General features: G+C 36.7%; 1 protein-coding gene across 1 annotated transcript in view; it reads right to left on the reverse strand.

Moving 5' to 3' along the window:
- The window catches only part of STX18 (syntaxin 18), a 60,425-nt gene that overhangs the window by 17,004 nt on the left and 19,560 nt on the right, over positions 1–23,861 (reverse strand). Inside the window, exon 2 of the mRNA XM_036382436.1 lies at positions 9,460–9,527. Coding sequence (XP_036238329.1) covers positions 9,460–9,527 — 68 coding nt within the window. The remainder of the gene's footprint in view (positions 1–9,459; positions 9,528–23,861) is intronic.

Here is a 23,861-nt window from a genome sequence, read left to right on the forward strand (position 1 = left end):
TAAAATCCACAAGCACACACCTTACACCTTCTTGTGACCCACCATCTTCGCGAGAACTTTTCTGCAACACTGATTTTCGCAGAAAAAATAATAAGAAGTACAGTAACTACCACTGATAAAAATGCTACTCCTATAAAGTTGGGAGGCTTTTTTTAAGAACACTTTTACTAGTAAAGTATGTAGAAAAAAGAGTATCTCCTATCATCTTGTACATAACCAAACACAGACCAGATAAGGAGAAAATACAGCTAGAAAATATACCATTGCCCTTGGTATTTATTCCAATAAAGTGTCCTAAAACCACAAAACCAGTTCAGATAAAGGAATAGCTCAAATACTGAAAGAAGTACAAAAAACCAGGAATTTTCATTATCCTAAATAAAGTACTTCATTTTTAAAGAAGCTGTTCTATGATATTGTGAATTCAAACCAGAGGAAGAATACTGGAAAATAATGCACAATTATAATATCAAATTGATTACAGTATTTATTAAAACCTGTTCCTATTGTTTATTTCAATTTTAGATTGTACATTATGCATTTAGTATTTTCTAATGCTATTAAATATCTTTTTGTTGCTAAATTAATAAAAATGGAAGCCTGTTCTTAAAATATTAACTCACTGTAGGTAACCAGCAGAAAAGCACATGGTATGAAGGTATTTAACAGTGTTTCCACAGCCATAGGTGACAGGATAAAACTCTGCTACAGCAAAAAAAAGTTCATCTTGTGTTTCCTGGTGATGTAGTGATCACAGCCTTTTATATCTGCTCTTTAAAAAAGGAAAGAAAACCTTAACTCATACCTGCATTGGAAATTATTTTTTTAATATGTGAAAATTTCCTCATGTGTAATGCAACTACATTACTACAGTATACAAGTAAAAAGAGAAGAGAAGATCTTCAATATTTAGCCTGATATCCTTAGAGATCTCTTACACACTTCACTGCAATAATGGCAAAGCTCCCCTGTGTCTGCTGCAATCCCAGGCACAGGGAAGCCCACAGCCAGTTCACACAACCCTGTCTCATCAGCTCATCCCATACAAACCCACAGCTCCCTCTTGCATCATCAATGCACTGCAAGCATGGGTCCAGATCCCCTCCACAAAGCTTTAAGTATACTCTAAATAGTAATACTCTATAATACTCTTTGAGTATTACATCACAATCTCCTCGTTCCCATTCCACATTACTGGTTTTACATAAAAAAATCAGCATATTGTTCACCTGACTTGAAAATTAGTATCTGCTTATTGGTCAGCTAGTACACAAGCATAGATTAGCAAGCAAACAGTAAAACAAACTAATTAGAAGTAATATTCTATATTTTATGTGTTTGTTTCCAAAACTGCCATGTATTTGACATCTAAATATCAGGGCTTTTTTCCCTCCCCCTGTTTAAAACTATTCTATGTCATAAAATTATTCTTTATTCCTTAGTAGTGTTTCCATTTGTAATTCTAAGCATGTGTAAAGCCAGGAAATCCATTCCTACATCCATCTCCACAAAGGCCAAGACAGAAAGGGACCACTAAAACCATCTGGTGTGGCATAATTCATAATATCATTCAGTGAGCTCAGCCTAGAGAGTTACTTGAGCACAGTATTATTTTAGGGCACACAGACTTAGGTGGGAAATAAGGATGGAGTAACAGCTGTATGACAGCTTCTTGACAAAAAAATGCCACTCTTCTATTTTAGATTACAATAATAAATTCTGGCTGGTCTGCTATTGAACAGGATATAAAGTTCCTATGTTTAGGAATATATATATTATATATATATATATAGCTTCTTGTGCCCCTCCCAGCCTTGTAGTCTTTGTAGAGCTCACATTTCCCATGCACTTTTTAACATAAGAAGGTAAAATAAAGATTACAAAATGCAAACCAGAATTTTATTTTAAATCAGACTTAGAACTAAATAAGAAAAAACTTGCCTCAGGCACACTTCATTTTTTACTAACAGTTTAACTAATGGTAGTGTGGTGATACACTGAGGATAATTGCAACAGCTTTTCAACTTTGGCAAGTTGTGAAGTTACTTTTCCTAGTTGCTGACAAAAAAACAGGGCAGATTAAATCCTTAAATAGTAGTTTCACAGCTTCAAAGCTAGTAAAATGCAGCTTAATCCAGTAAACAAGAAACAGAATACTTTTCCTTTTATAACTGCTTACAGCTTACATAGTGTCTCGTACCAGTGCTTTTGAACATGAGCTGGTCAAGGCACTCAGAGAGAAGGATACCTGAAACACAACCTCCTTGGGAAGGCAAGAATGGAGTCATACAATCACATCCCATTATGTCAGAACACATATGGCATCCACTAGTACTATAACAGGGTACTGAAGTCCCCACTGCACTCCCCAGTAAATCTGCACACAGAGATTATACTGAAAATCCATTTAATCACCATCTTCTACTGGAAGAGGAACCGCTCATTAAAATAAAACAGGCCAAAGAAAACCAAAACCACAGAAAAACATCAAACAAAAACCAACAGAACAGAAAAAAAATCCAGCTGTGTCTTGTAGGTCAGAGACACAAATGCATGCTCAGAAGTGCACTGGCAGTATCACAGCAGTGGACTGCTCCATCACTAAATCAAGAAGGGCCAAGCAAATCAGGCTTTTTAGAGGCAATCAGAATAATTAGCAAGATATGCACAGAAAATGAACAGATAAAGGAGGAAAAGAAGTTCCTATGGATTTTCATCCTTGTCAACATAAGAAAACTTCATAAGAAACTTGGGCTAGAAGGCAACTCGGTTTATTTGTGATTTTTAACAGTGGGTGAAGAGTACAATGAAGACAGTGACCAGCAAGCAGGCAGATTTCATGAGTCTAGAAAAATGAGTAGGTCAAATTGCAGAGAAAATGCAAACTTAAAAAGGCAAAGAAAAGAATTCAGATGAAGTTTTCATATAGAAATTACATTATAATTTGCAATTCTGTCCTTGATGAAAGGAAGAGTAGGCAAATCAGTGAGAGATCAACTGAGCTTTCTTGAGCTCAAAGAGAAAGATCAGAATACAAAGTGCAAATGAGTTCTGATTTCTATTGACAACTCTAAGGGACACAGCATGCAGGCACACACAGAGAAAAGGATCAACTGCAGGATGAGACACAACTGGGGAGGGATGCCAGTGATAACAAGAGATTACTCTGCAAACATTACTATAAGAAACACTTAAGAATGTGGTCTTGGCTTGTTACTCAATAGAGAAATAAAATTATATGCAGAGTATGAATTAATTCTAGATGTTTATTGCTTTGTTTTGGGGGTTTTTTTGGCACTAACTTTCATCATGAATGTCACTTGAAAGCTGTAGTTACTACTCCTTTTACCTTACTGCATCTGGGCCAAATTTAGTACCTCTGTCATTTTAAAAAGATCCTAATTCTTTGCTGATATTATCATCTGCAATAGCAAGTGTCAGATAATGTATTAGTGAACAGGCTGCTGAGTGAACTGTGTGAGAGAGAGCTACATGAACCAGGTCATAGCAAAAGTGTACCTGAAGGTGCAGTGGTTCCTGGTGAAGTGCATATCCATCCTATCTGTGTGACAAAGCTGTGCTCTGGAACAAACTAACCAACTTCCAAAAAAGCCCAGGGTGTGTGCACATTCATGCAGTGTGCAGAGACAGGACAGCCAACCCTGGAACAAAACGGGAAATGCATCAAATGACAAGATGGATCCTCACTGCCAAGAACTAGGAGAGAATGAGCAAATGACACATTGATAAAAAGACAAAGGTCAGCAACTATCTTTGAAAATAGGGTTAAAGGGACAAAAAAGAAGTACAGAAGACTTGTAGAGCACTCAGTCTAGAAAAGTACAGGAATAAATAAGTAATATTTAGGCACTTAGGAAAGAACAAAAAGATTACCAGTACCCAAGATGTATCAGTAGTACGTCATAAGCAGTGTAATTTACTGCTGGGATGCAGTAACAGGTCTTAGGGATGGATGAAAAACAATCACTGGTATATTTTGGTGTGGCTCTTGTTATCATGTCACATAACATTCTCACCAGTGAACAAATGAGTTAGAAGAATAGATGAGTTAGAAGAAATAAGCACCATATGAATATGAAACTGCAAAGTTGAACTTGGGGGTAGTTATACACCAAAACAGAAGAAAACACTGAGTTGTGTTTCACAGGATTTTGTCCTAAATCTGATGCTATTTAATACTTTCATTAGTAACTCAGCAGAATGGAATACATATTTAGTAAACTTTCAGAGGCATAAAGTTAAGCAAATTAAAACTGTATCAAGAGGACAAGACTTCAATTCAAAACAATATTGCCCAAAGAAACGACACGAAGAATTTGAGTAAGGAATGGTCAGAAGCTCTTTGCTGCAGCAAGAACAATTACCTGAACCCACAGAGAATGGGGAACAACTGATTAGGGAACAGTTCTTCAGAAAGTCATCTGGGATCATACTGGATCATAAACCAAACACAACAACAACATACTGTTGCATAAAAAGTCATCATTACAATGGGACACATTATTCTAGTAACACGGATATGGAAACAGGAAAAAGCAGAATGAGAATATGAAATCTTCACTGCAATAAATATTTTAAAGCAAGCAAAACACTAGTCATTCTCTTTTTAGATGTTTCAGCTATAGTACTTCCAGCCTAACATTTCTGTGATTCTATTTTGCTGGCAAAGCACAAGGAAGCAAAGCTGATGTTACATCAGCTTTTGGAATTAGTAATTCTACTGCTACATAAAATATCTTCTGCTTGCTAATCCAATAAAGGTAACATATCAAGAAGAAAAATTTGATTTTCCTCCAACAGTGTGTGACAAAAAAGAGAGAAGCAACAAGCAGAAACAAATCAGTTGTAAAATAGTAGAGATTTGCCCAACTTAGCACATGGCTGGCATTTCTGTATGGATTTGCTAGCCAGTATCTGCAGATGGTAAGTGCCCATACGAGTATGGATAAGCTTAGCTGCAAATGCAGCAGTCACATTCTTCCCTTTGGGCATCTAGCATATTTTAAATTGTTTGATTTCTTACTTAATTAAGTTTTATGCATTTTCATTTACTGCCTTTTTCCATCCAAATGCTGTTTGACATAAATCCAACCTAAAAGGTCCTTGATTCAAACGACAAAACATTGCACGACATTTTTTACATAGGTTTTTTAATTCTGTGTGGAAGCCTCAGCTACCAAAATAGGCAATACAGACATACCTGAATTAGCACCTTCAGTTTTGTAAAATACTGCTGGGATATTCCAGCGTGCTACTATGAAAAATTACTATTTCTGAAATGTGATATATGAATTTAGTGTAATTAAAAAAAAAAGATAATTTGAAAATAATACCCCACAGAACAGAAAAATATGCTCCTCCAGGAATAAAGTATTTACAGATCATCTACATGTTTTACTACCTCAATACAACAAAACAAGCCTTACTTCTTGTAAAAATGTGACTAAGTCAAGAAAAGAATGCAGCCTGGCATTGTACAGGAGTTGGTAAAACACTATTTTTAGAGTCCTTTAATGGCTGCTTCTTTTATTGTTAAATACAAGGAAATACTCCCCACAAAACACTGTGTAAGCATTAATGATTTTCTATTAAGTGGCAAATGATGTAACTGATTTATTGCCTTAAGCCACAGAAATGCTTAAGACAGATAAATGCTAGGGCAGGAGGCAAAATTACTGGACACTAACATTATTTTTTAAGACAGAAAGATAATTTGTTAATAATTTTTCCAGGTGTATTATTTGCAATTAACAAATGTTCAAACACTTAACTGCACAGAAGGACTACAGAAGCCTGTAATGAAGGTACATCAAAAGCCACCCATGCAGCCTTTCTGGTGGAAAAAATGACATTTCTATTCAGAAGTCATCTACACTACACTGATCAACTACATAAGTATCTCTGCAGTTGCAAAACACAATTAATTAGATGCCTAATAATCCCAGATGGAAAGCTCTTCTCTCAAGTATTTTTCTTTTAAGTATGAGGTGTTCTGTGAAAAAAAAAAAGTAAATCTAGAATTCTCTCAATTCCTTTCCAGTGTCTCATTAAAACACTAGGAATAATGACTGGTCCTTAAACTGCCTAAACCTTGAAAGATGCTTCAGAAAAACTGAAGGCTGTGAAGGAATCCCAAGAGGATTATTTCAAATTTCCAGGTGTTAGGGCATTACAGTTAGTTCCTTGAAGTATATTTAACACAAACATATGAATTGTCTTGCTGGTTCAGTGATTGAAAACATGAAGGAGCTCATGATGAAAAGCAAAGGCACAAGATGTTCAGAGATGAGACATCAGACAAGTTACCAAAGACTGAAGATGGGATCTCTCCTAGCACAGTGTAAAAAGCAATGTAGGAAAGCGTTATAGCAAATGGACTGAGAGGAACAATGCAGAATGTACAGCAGTCAATATACTAAAAATGGGACCTCATCTGAAATCCTCATCTGAAAGGAGCTATTGCTTAACAAAAAAAAATGAAAAAGTGCCCACATCTTGTTAACAGCTTCAGGACTCAAGAGCCCCTGTCTTCTCCTTTCCAGGAAGTGTTCAATTTGTGTGCACTGGTTTTGCTTGGGATAGAATTAATTTTCTTCCCAGCAACAAGTACAGGGTTTGCATCTTGGATTTGTGATAGAAACAGCAGTGCTGATAACTCAGGGATGTTTTTGTTATTGCTGGGCAGTGCTTACACAGAGCCAAGGCCTTTCCTGCTCTGCATCCCATCCCCCCAGTGAGGAGGCTGTGGATGCACAAGGAACTGGGAGGGGACACAGCCAGGGCAGCTGAGCCCAACTGACCACAGGGATATTCCAGATCATATGGTATTCCAGATCATATGGCTTCATGCTCAGCACATACAGCTGGGGAAAGAAAAGAGGAAGGGGGTTGACATTGGGAGTGATGGCATTTGTCTTCCCAAGTCACTGTTACGTGTGATGGAGCCCTGCTTTCCTGGGGATGGCTGAACACCTGCCTGCCCATGGTGAATAAATTCCTTGCTTTGCTTGGGTAAGTGGCTTTTTCTTTCACTATTAAACTGCCTTTATCTCAACTCATGAGTTTTCTCACTTTTACTCTTCTGATTCTCTCCCCAGTCCCACTATGGTGGCACTGAGCGAGTGGCTCTGTAGGGCTGAGCTGCCAGCTGGGGTTAAAATGACAAAAAATTCCTTATCACAGAAGGCAAAAACCCTACATGTAAGAGAAAGGAAATAAATCCTAATAAACAGGAGAGGAAGAAGGTGCAGTGGCCTGTAAGCCAGCAAGCTTAGATCACTACATCAAGAATTTCTTGTATTTTGCCACTTAGATATTTTGTAGGTAATAGCCAAATCAAGAAGAAAGAAAATGAAAAAGCAATTACTAAGTCACTTTAGGTATTTCTGTTAAGTAGTTAAAGTTTGATAAAATAGGCCAGGGCCTTAGTTTCAAATAACCACTCTTCCAACTAACTTTCTCATTGCTAAAATTTTCCTCTAAAAATGAATTAAAGACATATCCTCTGTGGCAGGATATTTCATGCACGCCAAAAATAAAAGCTCCATTATTGAAGAATTCATAGTCTTCAAAAGTAAGGTCAAAGAAGCAATCAAGAACCTGATTGTAACACTAATGAAGTTTTAAAAGGCACACAATAATACAACTTGGTAACTCAAAAGCTCAATTTCACCAACACATTGTGCTATAGTTGGGAAAACAAACAGCAGGACTGACAAATTACAAAGTAATAATTTTCTTCTTGAAATTTGACATCTCCTACATAAATTTCAGCACAGCCTTTCAGTATTAAATTGTTCCAAAACTGTCCCCATTACTTGAGTATTGAAGAGCTGTTAAAACTGCTGTCTTGACTGAGTGAGGCATTTGCTAAGACTGCAAGACTGACAGCATGGATGCTATGATGCCCTTTGTATCCATGAAATAGAACAGCACAAGTAATCTAGTGTGGAATTTGACATCTTTATGTCAAATTAAACATAAGCAGATCTAAGTTTGACCATTAAGAACAGAATCAACTGCAATCACAGATGAGACCTGCAGGATTATTTTATGGTTTAATAAAGTAAATGACACTTCTTTCCTCTCCTTAATGAAGACTTGGGTGGGGGGAGAGGAACGTGGAAAGCACTGAGAATTACCATGATAACTTGTTGCAACTTGTTTACAAAAAGAACATTAAAAACTTCTGGAAATCAAAATAACCTGGACACATTTTTACTCTAACCACTTCTATTTTATGCACACTATTGTTAATAAAATACAAACACAACCCAAAATTTAACCACTACTGACTGCTCTTACTGGAATTATTTGCAGTTTCTCAACCACTGCATGCACATTCAGTTTTGTCAGTATTAAATTGCTGGCTCCACCTAGTGTTGCTCATGCCCTATTCCTACAGGCATTGAAAAGCAGAGAGCCAGTCATAACATGGAGCTGAGCACTACTTCTGCTTGCTCCTTGGAAAGAGCATCCCTGACCCACCTCACACACAGAACTGTGCACACCCTGAGCAGCATTTTCACCAGCACTGACTGAACAGCTCCCACAGCCTCTCACTTATAAAAGACGGGATCTCCTTTCTTGTTTTGTTCTTAAAATAATAAAATACAGCTTTTAAACTCTTGTGGAGACAAAAAAGGGCGCCAGAAGTCTTCTGATAACTTACTCAGAACACACTTTGACTCCACTGATGAGGTGGTATGGCTGTTACTGTGACAGACCCTTTCAGGACTAGAGTTGTTTCTCAGAAAAACTGTCCCTCCTGTATGGACTGAGCCTAAGGAATAGCAGATGGCTCATCTGTTCTTATTGTCTTTTCCTGGGAAAGGATATCTGTCTGGAATAGATAGCAATTCTACTTGGTATCTTGGAAGCTTTTAACCCAAAATGATTTTAGGCTGCATTTTATCTACCTTGATTGAAGCAACAGCTCAGCTTTAGTCTGAACTGGAATACAGTCAGGGCTGATTCACTCAGTTTGCATGTAACAAAGTATCACTACAAAGCAAACTTTACATTTCTCAAATGCTACAATGATTTGTACTCAGTTAACCAAAATACAGGCTGCACTAATGTTTAGATCTTATGATAATTTGACTTAGCATCTGCAGACCAGAAGATACTATGTTTTTCTTACAAACTTGTAAATTTGTATTTTAATTTTCTAAAAATCCTACTACTAAAGTTACCAATAAGTAAACAGATATAGCAGTTTTGAATCATCTTCAAATTCTGAGCCTCATTTTATTCAGGTGCCCTGTTTTCTTGTGACAGCACTATTCTTCCATCTTGTAGTACAGCAAGCCAATTAATAACAATCTCTGGTTTGGTTTTAGTCATTATGCCTATAGGTTTCAAATCTGTTCACTTTATAAGAATTAAGATAAATAAATAAATATTAGATAAACCCATTTAAGCACAGTGCACACTTACCTATAAGCATTAATGTAATCCTTTCTGTGTTGTAGAAGAAAATCTTTCAGCTTTCCAATATGAGAAATCTAAATGAACAGAAATCATAATTAAATTTCAGATTATTTTATGTTTGAAGTTCAGTATTCCACACTTCAGACATGAATTCATAAATTCCTTATTCTATAACTAAATAGAATAATGAAATTTACTCTTTTTTACTAGAATTTTCACATTTTCCAAGCCGTCAATACACAAAAATAACTAAAAAGAATCTGTTGTATGAAGGTCTAGCTTGGAGACCAGCAGTAAAAATACATGTCTTCTTCCCAAAGACATAAACTAAACAGTAAATATAACTACAATACTAAACATTAAAAATACTAAACATGGTAACACAAAACATCATCTAAATTTTCAATCCAGAATTAATGATTCCAGAATTAATGTACACTTTGGAAATAAATTCATCTGGAGACCACACAGGACATTTTTCAAGTCTTTACTGATCAGATATACATATTCAAGTCCAGCTATCAAAACTTGTATGGCAAGGTACTGACCCTCCCCTTCTACTTTTGCCCAAATACAGTGACCAGTTTGTGCCCAAACTAAAGTATTGTCTCTACTATCTGACAATCATTAGTATGCTTTGCCAGATCATACATACCAATCTAATTTCCATTTCTGAATTTCCACCCTCACTCTGGATAACTTTTACTATAAATCACTTCATTTTCTTTTTTAAGAAATCTTTACAAAGATCTTTTGGAAAGCCAAAAAAACATCTGTAACAACTTTTGAAAACTTCAGTCTAATTTAAAAAATTTGGTGCAGCAAAAGAGGCTGCTTATTTTAGAGAATGAAGGAACTACAGAAGTGTAGCTTAATTCACCAGAGAAATGAGAAGACATGATGGGGAGTGGGAAAAGGGAAGAGAATTCTATACATTAGCAGTATATCCTTTCTGAGGCAACTTTTAAAACTATATTCTCAAATATTAATTAATAATTCAGTGTAAACAAAGCATGCAAGGCATTTTACAAAACAAAAGTTTTTTTCATTTACAATAAATACAGTGTACTCCATGTATCTGGGAAAAAGTGTCAGAAACTGGTCTAGTCTTAAAATCCCATTTTCATGCAAATGATCTTTGCAATTAAACAAACAGAAAAACCACAGAGAAAGAACACAGAATAGTTTGATAAATAAAGGATTAATTCCCCCAATTTTTTTTTTTTCAAAAGCATCTCTTTGAAACAAAGTGCAAGGAAAAAATATACTTAGTAAAACCACAGTAATTTGTACAACTCAAGATAAGTGTTTCCTTGTGCAAATAAATAAGCCTCCATTTCCCTATTATTATTATTTGCTCTGTTTCAGTTTTACTATAATTCATCATAATGGGAAAGGATTTTCCTAGTTTTCATGTCTCAAGTTTTTTGTTTGATTATCACAGGAAATTTCATCCCATTCATAGCAAACTGAGTTCTGTCAGTACCTTCAGGAGTTTCCCAAAGTGTGTTAGCACTATTATACACAGCAAGAAGGGAAATACTGCGATTGCTACAAGACCAATGAGGCACAAAGAATAAAATAAACCATTCTACAGATCTTCCTTCTCATCACCACTTGAACTTATTATTTGTACAGTGATCTCTTTCTCAGTTCAGACTTGGTATGTGATCAAATTTGCTGAATGGATAAATCAAGCTTGACTATGAAAGCAAAACATCTAACAGTTATACAGTGTTCTAGTGGAACAATAATACTTAATAGGCAGAAAGAAAGTACTACAGAGGACAAAACAAATGTAAAATAAGAAACGCTCCAAAACACTTACATTAACGCACGAGAAAACACTAAACTAGAATACAGATAAGCAAAATTTTGTAAGCAATAAATCTTCATATTACTGCAATAGTTACAATTTAGGAGTGATTAACAAGCAGAAAGAATCAGAATGACAAGCAAGAGCACTGTCTTACAGTAATTAATTCATCTAGTCACAAAGAGCATTCTATTTAGGCTAAAATTGTCATCATGTGTTTGAATTGCACTGACCCCACTTTGCCTCTCCTTCATTTGTAAAGCTATTTTCAAGAATTTAGAATGACACCATTATGCCCATACTCACATCAAGCTCTTAGTTCCCAAGATTTGCATCAGAAGTGAGACTTCTTGTTTTAGTTTCCCTCAAATTCTAACAGCATCTTCTGCAATCCTGCACTGCAGATATTTATTTCTCCTTTTGTTACCATGTACTACTGGCATAGCTTTGAATTCAATTTGTCATAACCATAGGAACAAAATGAACTTTTTTTATTAAAAACAAGGTCTCACTAGTATTAAAGGGAGGGAATGCTAATTGTATTTTACAAAATTGATTGGTTTTCTGTATGATGCTCGAATATTTGTAGATACAAAATATCCTGCATTGTACAAAGAGAAATCCTGAAGATGTCTCCAGGGTCATCAACTTGCAATTATTCTGGTGTTATCAGAGGCCCACCATACACTCTTTACAAAGTTGGCAAGCTTCAGCCTAAAGGAACTAAAGCTTCTCCCTATTACAACTGAATGGCTTTATTAGAATCCTATTGCTCTTATTACTGTCAAATTATTGTATAATTTCCAGGTTTACTGATTACCAACTTCTATACATCTCTGGTTGCTTCAGAATGGTCCTTCCCTTAAAAGTTCTGTTTCCCTGCATGTGTGTTTGATTTTACTGTCAGTAATTCTATCTATCTATCTATCTATCTATCTATCTATCTATCTATCTATCTATCTATCTATCTATCTATCTATCTATCTATCTATCCCTAGCTTTTGTAGCCCAGAAAAATAACCCCAAGCTTTTATTTCCTTCTCACAAAACAGTTCTGAAGTTGTAGAACTCACAGCTTCCCTCTGCATTTGTTCCAGTTTGTATCCATCCATTTCCAATGCAAATGACTAGAAAGGAATTCACTGGTGTTGGTTATTTTCTAACTATTTCTGCTGGAAACACCTTTTTTTCTACTAATTTTTCTATATCTCAGTATGTATCTTGCTTTTGCTCCATTGGTCTATGGCTTTTTCCTTATTAATTTAGCCTAGAGTCCATGACTAAACCATTCCTCATTCATATTCCAATTGCATGACAAATCCACACTTTTTGCTAATTTTCTTTTTATTGAAACAGCTGAGAATATTTTAACTTCAGGAGGGTTTTAATACCAGTAGCAACTCATTGTGAACTTGGCCAAACCTATCTTTATCTCTGTAAAAAAAGTCTTCCCTACTTGCAACAGTTTTCTTGGCCAGTCTTTTTCACCCTGCTTTCCACTCCTTCTGGCATAAATTTTTATATCTTCTCTTAATTAATCTTTCAAGTAGATGTAGTAGAATTTTAAATCCCACTTGCATTTCATCACACCCATTTTTCCACTCCATTTACCCATCCATCATAACTGCAACTTCCAATTTGCTCTACATGCCTGTTTTCAAAACATTTTTACCACCACTTGACACAGGTGTCAAAAGGATAGATGAGAGCAACTTGAAGAAGCACAAACACATCTGAGTATTGGCCTCTCGTCATGGCTCTCATTCTTTGCATCTGGAAATTTACTTCCTTTTCCTCCCAAAGTCTGGAGCAAAGAAATAAGCCTTTCCTTCAACCCCAAAATAAAGAAATTATTTCCTTCCTTTCCCCCCACCCCACAGAGAGAGGAGGGCTTAGAAAAAAGCCCTTCATAGTTGTAGCACTCTTGCACTACATAACAACTAAATGTATCTTATAGGGAAGAACACTGCTGATTTTCCAGATAACTGACATTTCTAAGGGAATCAGGGAATAAAATACCTTTCCTCACAATATTGTGAGCATCAGTTATATCATTAGAGCAACAGCATCTTCTTGAGCTTCTGTGCACTACCAGAATACAGTGGGTTATGTTCCTTCTAACAATGAAGACTACTTAGGAAACTCCAGGCTCTCCCTCTTCTCTTCCCATTCCCACTGACACTCCCTTGAGGGTCAATATCACACCCCAAAACACTGAAATTACTTTTTTTTTTTTAATTACTCTTCTGGAAAGAACTGTTTTTATCATTTCAGTTCCACAAATACCTGTACCAGCACAAGGGAGGGCAGGAGCTGAAGAGTACCAGTAGGGAACTTCCTACAAGATGCATCTGCCATGAATGGATAAGGTATATATAATAACAACCTAAAAAACATGATAACCTCCTAAGCTCAGTTACTGAATCTAGAGACTCCAGGTGTTATTTAAAAACTCCAAACTGTAGTTCTAATCATGAAAACCCAATTGATTCTCTACAGTGAAGCAGCAGCAGTTTGCCACTATGTGACAAACAAAAGCATCAACATCATGCAAGTGAAAAATACTATAAATTCTCATTAAAGCCTGTAACATAACTTTTTAAAAGTTCCTTTAAGTTCCAGTTTGCACTTGATCCCCACAGTAAACTATATCTTTAACATATATATCTGTGTTTTGTTTGCAATACAGATTTTTTAAACAATTCTTATTAAAGCATAAAAGCAATTATTGCATCTAATGTAGGTCTGACACAAAAGGAAGCTGTGAATGGCTGCCATCTGCTACCACAGGTGGCATGCATAGCTCTATTTATACTTGGGGCCTGCACTAGAAATGGTAGATGTTCCTCTGTTTAGAGATTTTTCTAATGACTTCAGAGCAGGCTAAGTTATTTAAAACGATAAGAAACAGGAAAGCATTGCCTCCAAAACAGCATCTTGATGAGAGGCAGAGGCTTTAGAACAAGACGCTGACTACACTTCCTTCAGTCTCTTAGCAATACATACAGCATTGCTTTCCACTCCCAACAAAGAATTGATCACTCATGAAACAGTAGGGTCCAATTTGCATGCGTTTAACCCACTGCAAGAAGCAGCAGCATTGTTTACGATTAAAATGATTGGAGTAGGTTCCCGTGACATATTGTAGAGAGAATTCAAGCATGCTGAATGGTCATTTTCATTGAACAAATATAGCGCTTTATCAAATTTACTCTTCCATCAGAACAATGCCCAACTATTTCCTACCATATAAAACTGACGGTTACACTTCGCGCTGTATTGCCATTCTGAATTTTTTAAAAGGTGTACTTTGTTAAAAGAAACTTTATAAATTACTTAAAACCAAAACATAATAGAAAGGCTTTTGCAGAAGTTGTGAGAGTGGTATTTACTGTTGATTCAGCAGCACTAACAAGCACTGCTGACTATAGCGCCCTACTATCCCTTAAAACAGGGGGGGAAAAAACTTTGAAGAAAATTTTACATTTAATTTTCTGATATGTTTGAAAAACATTATCTCCAGTGTCTTACCTAAATAGATTCCATTTACAGATTCATAAAAAGGTGACTATATCCTATAAGCCCCTTGCAAGAAGTGTAAAATTTAAGATTGGTATAATATTAGTATCTAGGCACCTATCCTGTTTTCAGTTCCAGACATATAGTTACGCCAAACAAACCCATTGCCTATTTCAAGAGAAATTCTGAATTTCAGTAAAGCATCACCTTATGAACAGGAACTGCATGTTTCTGACCAAAAAGAAATACAGTTTCAGTACTAGGAGGAGATAAGTAATTGGAGTAAGAACATACACTTGTTTTTCCAATGTCTAAGTCATATAAAAAAAAAAAAGAGAGAGAGAGAAAGGAAATTTTCCATGGTTAGTGCATGTAATGAAGGTAAGTGTTTTCAGAAGTCCGGAGTGAAAACCCAAACAGAATAGATACTATAAATGGAAGCAAAATTTATATTAAATAATTTTTAAAATAAGAGCTTCAGCTCTTATCTAAACTATTACAGTTGAAAACTAGCTAGAAATGTTTTGATGCAGAAATTACTCCTGTAGAGAACTTTTTCAGTACAAACTGACCTTTGGCTAGACAGATGAACTTTTTAAAACCCAACACAGATGGGCTAGATTCCACACTGGTTATATTTTACCTAAGTTATATTTTAAGCACTGTCAGACCATTGAATCAACACAGACTCTAGGATGGATGTTGCTAAGAACTGACAAGATTTTTGTTTTTAAAGTACTGTTACTGGTATTCTACATGTCAGACTGGAATCTTCGAAAGAGGAAATTAAATAATTCGCTGGTACAGTGAAATAACTGTAACAGAGCTAAAACCAATGAAATGATATTCACTCGTGTGAGGATTGCTCTTTAAGGGACTTGGTGCGAGCTCGCAGCGCTCCATGAGGTGGAGCTGTGCCCCCAGGATTGACGCCGGGACTCGCCGGCTGCCTCCACGCGTCAGCCCGGCCGCTGGGCAGCTGATTTGTCTCTTGAGGGGATACATTTGGTTTAGGTTTCCCCAGCAAACGTGAAAGTTTCTAAAATAGGTCACGCAGATCAATTGCTCTCGTAATCTGAAACCTAAAAGAGCAAATAATATCTAAACTGTGGCGAGGGGGTGGCCCGGAGCTGGAAGCGGGGAGACAGCCAGCCTGGCTACCTCTAATCTCAGGAAAATTGTGACTTTGTTCAGTTTCTGCTTTACATCAGCATACATGTTACAGCAACAGCAACGGGCACAGAAACATTTCTCATTGCATTTTATTAGCAGTCTTGCATTTGAAGCAAAGGAATTAACCAAGAATGGGGGGTCATGTTAACAAAATGTATAATATATATGGTAAGAACATTCAAAACTGAATTAATTGAATTAAAAGCCATGAAAAGGAAGAGTGAAACTTCAAGGTAAAGATGGAAGAAAATTTTTAAAATATTTTTTTAAATGTTAAATATTATTAGTATTTTTCTAATTTAAAACAACACATTTTTTAATATAAAATGAAAGCAAAATTGTAGGAATCATTGCAGGAGATTTCATTAGTCATTGTGGAATATTGGAAGTTAAAACCTGTCTGCAGAATACCACAGGCAGTATTTGGTGCACATTAACAAAGCGATTAAGAAATCTTTAAACTGCTGTAAGAAGCAAAGCCAATTTCCTGACACCTGGTCTGGAGTAGAAAACACTTCATTTTGTTTAATATCAAACCGTCAAAAAGGAAAAAGTAAAAAAGCACTGTCTTGTACATTAAAACAAACAAACAAAACCCAGTTAGCTCTAAATAATTTTTTTAAATTTTGGGGTTTTTTAGTTCTTGCTTAACATATTTTTATATATACTATTTGTGGTTCAAAAACTGTCTCATTGATTTATACTACTGTCAGTTTACATTTAAATACTTTGCCTCTAAAGTGCACTTTGGATCTGCATTTCATTATTTTTATTTTTTATTCATAGTTAATTACCTGCAATGGTAGATTTGGTAGTCAATAACTCACTATCAGCCTAAAAGTCTCACATTTCATCTTACTATGCCTTTCATAAAAACAATCCAGAGTTAGTGTAAGATTCAGTCAAATATATCAAGAAAAAACTATTCTTGTAATTTTGTGACACAACTGCTAACTTCTGTTATTCAAGACTCTTCTAATAAGAGTCAAACAAAATTAAGATCCAAGAGCTCAAAAACTCCTGTTCCCCACTGACCACAATACCCAGTATGATCATTGCATGAAGGTTTCACTGGAGTGCTATCCGGGCATAAGGCTGATAAGTATTTTAAAAATGTGTATGGTATTGACAGCAAACTCCACCTGTATAGAAAAATTACTTTGAAGTCACTGATTTTTTTTTAATTTTTGTTTTTTAAGGAAATTATCCATGAATATATGGTATATCCTTAAAACTGTTTTTAATGCTTTGTGCTTTGGACATTTGTAAACAGAAGGGGAAAAAAAGTTCTATTTTTTAGGGTAATTACTTACAAATACTGAATTTCAGCTCTAAACCAGAGAAATGCAACACACATAGACTTTAAGATAGAGGTCTGTGTTAATTTTGCCACTGTTTCTTAGCTCTTGTGGAACACACTGGTTTGACACCATCACATATAGAAGCACATCTAGATATTCTGAAAATGCTCTGTCGACAGTCAATAGGAACATGAAATGACCTGAAAAAAATTACTAGTAGGCTTCCTACAATGTATCATCATGCTAAATGGTTTTAGTAACTAGTTTTCATTTATTATCAGCAGCAACAAAAAAAGAAAGAGCACAACATCTGATTTTAATAAAACTTACTATTTCCCTTTTTCTTGTTTATTGTCAAACTCTAATCTTAACTTTCTTTAACTTGTATTTTTACACAATCATCCAAAACCTCATTGACTAAAATACATATCCCACAACAATTATGGGGAATGTTTTGGTTGAGAGATACAAGGAAATTGGTCAAAATACGTATTTGCAATAATTGGCCTTTACCACTGCTGTTGAAAATGCTCCATTTATAACCTTTCAGTAACTGCATTCAACATTGCTTGAGTCTTTCTGTAAGAGATATTTTCCTTGCCTCTTGTTCTCAGTCTGAGCTCATTTTAGTACTACGTTTTCTTGACTGAAAGATGTTTTACGATATAAAGAGAGAAGTCCAGTCTCATTTAACAGATACTCAGTAATAAATGGTTACTCTTTCCGACCATTATTATGAAATCTTCTGATTTTCTGAAATGATTTTGCAGTGAAATTCAGAGAGTTCCATGTGCATGTGCTTCACTTTGGGACTGAAATCTGCTTCACCGTAATACACTGCAGGGCACCGCAGGAGCTGAACCCGGGGCAGGGGCTGAACCCGGGGCAGGGGCCGATCTCAGGACAGGAGCCGGGGCCGGGACAGGGGCTGGGGCCGGGGCCGGGACAGGGCCTGAGCCCGGGACAGGGGCCGGGACGGGGCCGAGCCCGGGACAGGGGCCAGTGCCGAGGCCGAGCTCGGGACAGGGGCCAGTGCCGAGGCCGAGCTCGGGACAGGGGCCAGTGCCGAGGCCGAGCTCGGGACAGGGGCCAGTGCCGAGGCCGAGCTCGGGACAGGGGCCGGGGCCGAACCCGAGCTCAGGACAGGGGCCGGGGCTGAGTCCACGACAGGGGCCGAAGCCGGGGCCGAGCTCGGGACAGGGACCGGGACAGGGGCCTAGCCCAGGGCTGGCGCCGAACCCAGGGCCGAGCCGCCGCGGCGGCCGCGCTCCCTGAAGCCGCGGCCAGAGCCGAGCCTTGCTCAGGCTCCGCAGCCCCTCTGCCAGGCCCTTCCCACTCAGAGCTCCGCATTTTCGGTGTACTTACACTCATAAGCCCATAGTGATATAGAGCACGAACCGACACATCCATTCTGTCTCAAAATCCTACAACTCTTGTCAAATATTATTCAGAGGGGCAAGTATTTTCCTGGATTTTCATTTTTTGTACAATAACGTTCTTAGTACAAAAATACTTCTATGTTTCAACACCTTCATTTGTATTATACAGACTGAACATTACTTCAGTGGTTGCTCTAGCATTTGTACCAAGTAAGTTTCTCCCCCACTAAAACACCAAGAAAAACAGCCAGTCAGAAATTAGATGTTTATGAATCCTTATGTAAAGACCATTTATAGATCAGGCACAAAAACAATAAATAAATATACTGGAATAAGCCAATTCAGTACACGTTAAGATTTTAATCCAAGTGCTTTATGGTATCAGCATAAAAATGAATACAAAGGTCCCTTTTTGCCCCCTTTTCTCATGCAACAGGAAACCCTAAGAGCTGGATCCTCTGCCCTACATGGCAGAACTTTCTGGGCCCTGGTAGCCGTAAGTCCTTCCGTGGTTGATGCAGAGTGAGTGATGCACTGAGAGAGGCATTCACATCCTCAGGAAACCCAGACAGAGCTTCTCCATCGGGCACACAACATCTCCTCTGCCCCACTTCAAATGCTCTGCTTCACTGCCTTTTCTGAGCAGGCCACTACTCCTTTGTTACAGCACCTAGGAAGTAGAACCATACAAAAAAAACCCTCCTCCATCCCTGGGGAAAACAACTCTTCTCCACTAGTCCTTGTAACAGCAAAATGAGGGGAGTAAAAATATAGCCTTAAAAAAAAAAAGGATCATCCTTTTAATAACTCTTGGACCAGAGTGGAAAGAGAAGAATACTAACAGTCAATCTGAAATCCAATTATACAATTCCCTTCATCCTGTCCCTTTCTGAATGTCTTATAAATTGTTATCAAGGCAAACCATGACAGATTCTCAACTCTACAGCAAGGGCTAGAAGTTTATCAGAGCTCAAGTGGGAATAAAAGCAGCACAGAAGAAAGACATCTTATCTTGGTCCCACTCGAGAATCTTCTGACATGACCAAAGTCCAAGAGAAGAAAGAACCTCTTCGTTTAGAGCATGTTGCCCTTCCATATTTCCATTAAGTACCAAATGACCATTACACTCCCAAGATAAGACATGAAGTGTCCAAAAGAAGCATCTCTGAACCCCAGGATTTGCTCATTGCAAAATGCTTTTTATGCTGGTTTTCATCTGTCTATGGGTATTTGCCAGCTGTTTTGCCTATAAAAAAGATGCCCCCACTATGGGGAAAATAATTTCTACCTGAAAAAAATAGTCACATAAAATTTTCTCTCTAGAAAGCACTTGCAGAATTTGCTGATGAGAAAGTTTTAGCTGTAATTAAAAGGGAAATCAATGCTATTCTCTCACATCTGAGTACTACTGACAATTCAAACACTTATTTTTAATCACCAAAAGTGAAATCCCTGACAAGATTTCAAGTTGTGAAGTAAGGCACTTTTCCTGCCTCACTTTTTCTCAGCCATGAATCTCAGTAAGATTTTTTAAATGTCCACTTCCTGTAATTTTGGTAATTTTAGAGTATAATTATTTTTACATTTTTATGATGCCTTTGGGGTATCATTACAAATATTTTTTAAGCATTTAAACTTAGAAAAATAAAATTAAGTAATATCTTCTCTTGAAGAGAGACTGTCAGTCCTGTTTTGAATAAACAATCCCTTTTAAAGGCAATCTAGAGATTTATATCCGCTGTAACCATAGAAATTAATCTAGAGTTTAAACAAAATAGAGTAAAACATAATTTATTTAATGAAAATCAGAACAGTGCTATTGCAAATGAAAGTTGGTTTCTGTTTTTTTTAATTCAACAGACAGCTTTGTATGCAACTGTAAGATTTTACTTGATGGCCTACTTCTTACAACTTAATCATACTCATTTAACCAATTTGAACAAAGCATTCAGATATCTGAGTTTTAATTTCACTTGATATAAATGCCAATCACTAAAAAAAAAGAAGCTAAGGATTTTCAGATTTAAAAAGCTAAAATAAATATATTAAACATCTTCAATGATGAGAGCAATCACGAGAAACTGCTTTGACATTTCAAGGCCAACAGGAACACAGCACAAAATTTTTTATGCGTTTCTCATATAAAAAGTTTGGGAGTAGCAGAGAAGAATAAAAATGCATAAACTGGAAAGCTTTTCATATATCAGCATAGCTAAAAAAAATGTTTAGAAATAGTGGTTCCTACAGACTAGGTATTTAGAAGTTTGTCTGAAACATTCCAGCATGCTGACCCTCAACAACAATTGCACTACATAAAGAAATTCAAGGTTAAACTAATTCAGGATTTATAGGTCAGTTAAGTAAGAGTTGAAAGAGCAACAGCATGTTTTGTATTTTCAAAAAGCAAGGAAAAGAACTTGAAGTCCACATGAGGAAACACTGATGTACTTTACAATGTAAAATCAAAACAAAAACATAGCCCAAAACCTAGAAAAAATTTCACATCACAATAGATTTAAATAGTTTCCTGTGGGAACATCTGTCATAGCCATGTAAAGTTGTGAAAAATACTGAAGTACAAGTAGAAGAAAACTATAAAAAAAAATACAATTTAACAGGTAATTTCTCTAATTCCTGTATGTTTTACAGTATACTATTCTATGGCACTTGTGGTGGTTATATAACCTGTATGTAAGTCACCACGTAAGCCTTCCTTGACCATATCAATAGGAAATAATCAGATCATATCAGGAAAGTAATGAAAAAACGAATAAAGTTCAGCCTTATTTACAACTAAACTGTGAACTCAATTATTCTATCTGTTATACAATGACAAACACTTAACCAAACAAGAGAAAGAAAATTAGGCTGCTTAAACACAGTTTCTAGTAACTATTCATAAAGTGTCTAGTAACTATTCATAAGCCAGAGTACAAACTCTGAAAACCTTAGGAGATATGAGCTTCTGGTCTCCTTCTCTTAATTCAGTCTGTAGGAGAGACTGATTTAGGAGACTCAGCCAAATCAAGGCTCACGTGGGCATAAAAAAGCTTGGCTTGTAATATAAATGCCAGAAGAGACTCACTGAAGTGAACTTTGCAAGATCATGCAAGACACCTCAAAATACAACAATCTGTTCCTGTTTCTGAGTTAACTGACCTGTATCCTGTAACTGGCTACCATTCCCTGCAACATTTTACTAATTTCTGAAAGCATTTTATCTATCTCTAGAAAGTCTCAAATTCATAGGAACCCATAACTTCACATAATAGGCAGATTTTTGATAGTACATATCCACAGAAAAGAAAACACAGAGTACATAAGTAGGGAGAGAAACAGAAACAAACAAACAAAAACTAAGGCAAAACCGAGACACACAAGAAAAGGAAACAAAAGGGCTGGCTGAAATAAAGTGAAATAGCCTCTGTACTGAGACATACCACCACTGTATACTGCTGCATTAAGTCTGAGGTTCCAACCAGAAGTCAACTCCAAAGGGTCTCCAAGAAGAGAAGGCTGTAAACATTATCCCCATGGCCGCTCAGGAAAGGAACACGATCTCCATTCTGAAATTCCTAAGTGCCCAGCCAGCTGTGAGACAATCTTAGGAAACAAGATGGTGGCAGAGACACTGACATGTATTTATTGACAGATTCCTGTTCACAAGGACTTTGCAGTGAGAGCTGCATTGGCTATCCAGCACTGAGAAGTAGACTGAGATAAGATCACAGAAACCACCAGTGCAATGAAAAAGATAGTGCTTACTCTGTAAATTCTGATGAATCAGAAGAGCTTCAGAAGAAAAAAATCTATTAAAATATTTACTCTGCAAAATGAATTTGAGTTCTTATTTTACTTGAAACACTCCATTAGAGAGACTAAAACAGGGACCACTTTCCCTTGTCTGACTTTTTATTTCATAGGCAACATCATTGTTTTTCAACAGCGTGGGACACACACATTTCAGAGATGATACCATTTTCATAGAGACCTTCCTTTCACAACCTTCTGCTGATATTCATACGGCCATTGCTGTAGCATGTAGAGCAGGAAGGAACCATCAAGTAACTAAACCACCACCATGTCAAGAAGTAAACACACACAAAGTGTCCAGGAGCTTACAGACCAAGCTGTAAAACTTTCTAAGATGCTTTGTTAATATTCAGCGTCTATCAAACAGTTTCATTGTATCTCACAACCCATACATAGTGAAAAAATCAGTGTTACCTCTGTCTTTTGCCATAATAAACAGATTTCCCAGGTTGGGTTGCAGTAGCTAAATGTTACTGCATTGTGTGGGCAAATAACAGAACAACTGGATGAAAAATACTTGTATTTCAGCAGACAAGCATAGGGAGAAATTGGAGTATCTCTTGTAAGATGGATACTGGTTTGTGTACAGTTTTCACTCAAGGTTAGGCTAAAATGCTACTGCAATTTGCCAAAATAGTTCACAGCTCTTACATGAATTAGTCTCTCAGGTCAAGGACAGAAATGATCCTACATTTTCATTTCTATTTGGGTTATGAACACCTGATTTAACAAATGTCATGCCACTGCTCCACAGCTCTGCTCTGCATTACAGATGAGTCAGTATTACTGAAATACATTTCATCAGTATTTCAGTAGTCTGCTCATGCACTGGCATGACCTTAGGAAGAGAGAAAGGTAAACATGAAGTACCTCCCTGCTGAGGACCCATCTCACTAACAACTTTAAGATGAAAATGTTATGGCTATGAATCACAATTAGAACAGGAGAACTTAATACTAGAAAGAGAATTTATCATGCAGAGATTGGTCAAGAGTAAGTGGTAAATGTCAAGCAGATATCTGACTGTATGAATAAATGCAACAGGAGCTGGTAAAGCTCGTTATGGCACAAATGTGGAAAAATAAGAGAAACACTGAGAAGTGAAGGAAGGGAAGAATTGCAGATGGAAGGGGGAAAAGAAACAGAAGCAGAAGGTCATGGTTTGAAGTAAAGAGTGAAAAAACATGAGAAGTAAGGTACACCCATGCTAAAGCAGTAAATATAATTACAATGCAAATGAGAGACGGATATCAGAGCACAAGAGCCTAGCACGTATTAGAATAGAAGATCAGGACATTTATTTAGGATAATAAACCAAAACAAAAGCAAAAAATCCCAAACTCCACACTTAAAGGGGAAAGAAACAAACTCCCAAATAAATTATTAAATCTCCTAGGATGTAAATAT

Source organism: Molothrus ater, chromosome 4 (assembly GCF_012460135.2).
Source record: "Molothrus ater isolate BHLD 08-10-18 breed brown headed cowbird chromosome 4, BPBGC_Mater_1.1, whole genome shotgun sequence".
Lineage (NCBI taxonomy): Eukaryota > Metazoa > Chordata > Aves > Passeriformes > Icteridae > Molothrus > Molothrus ater.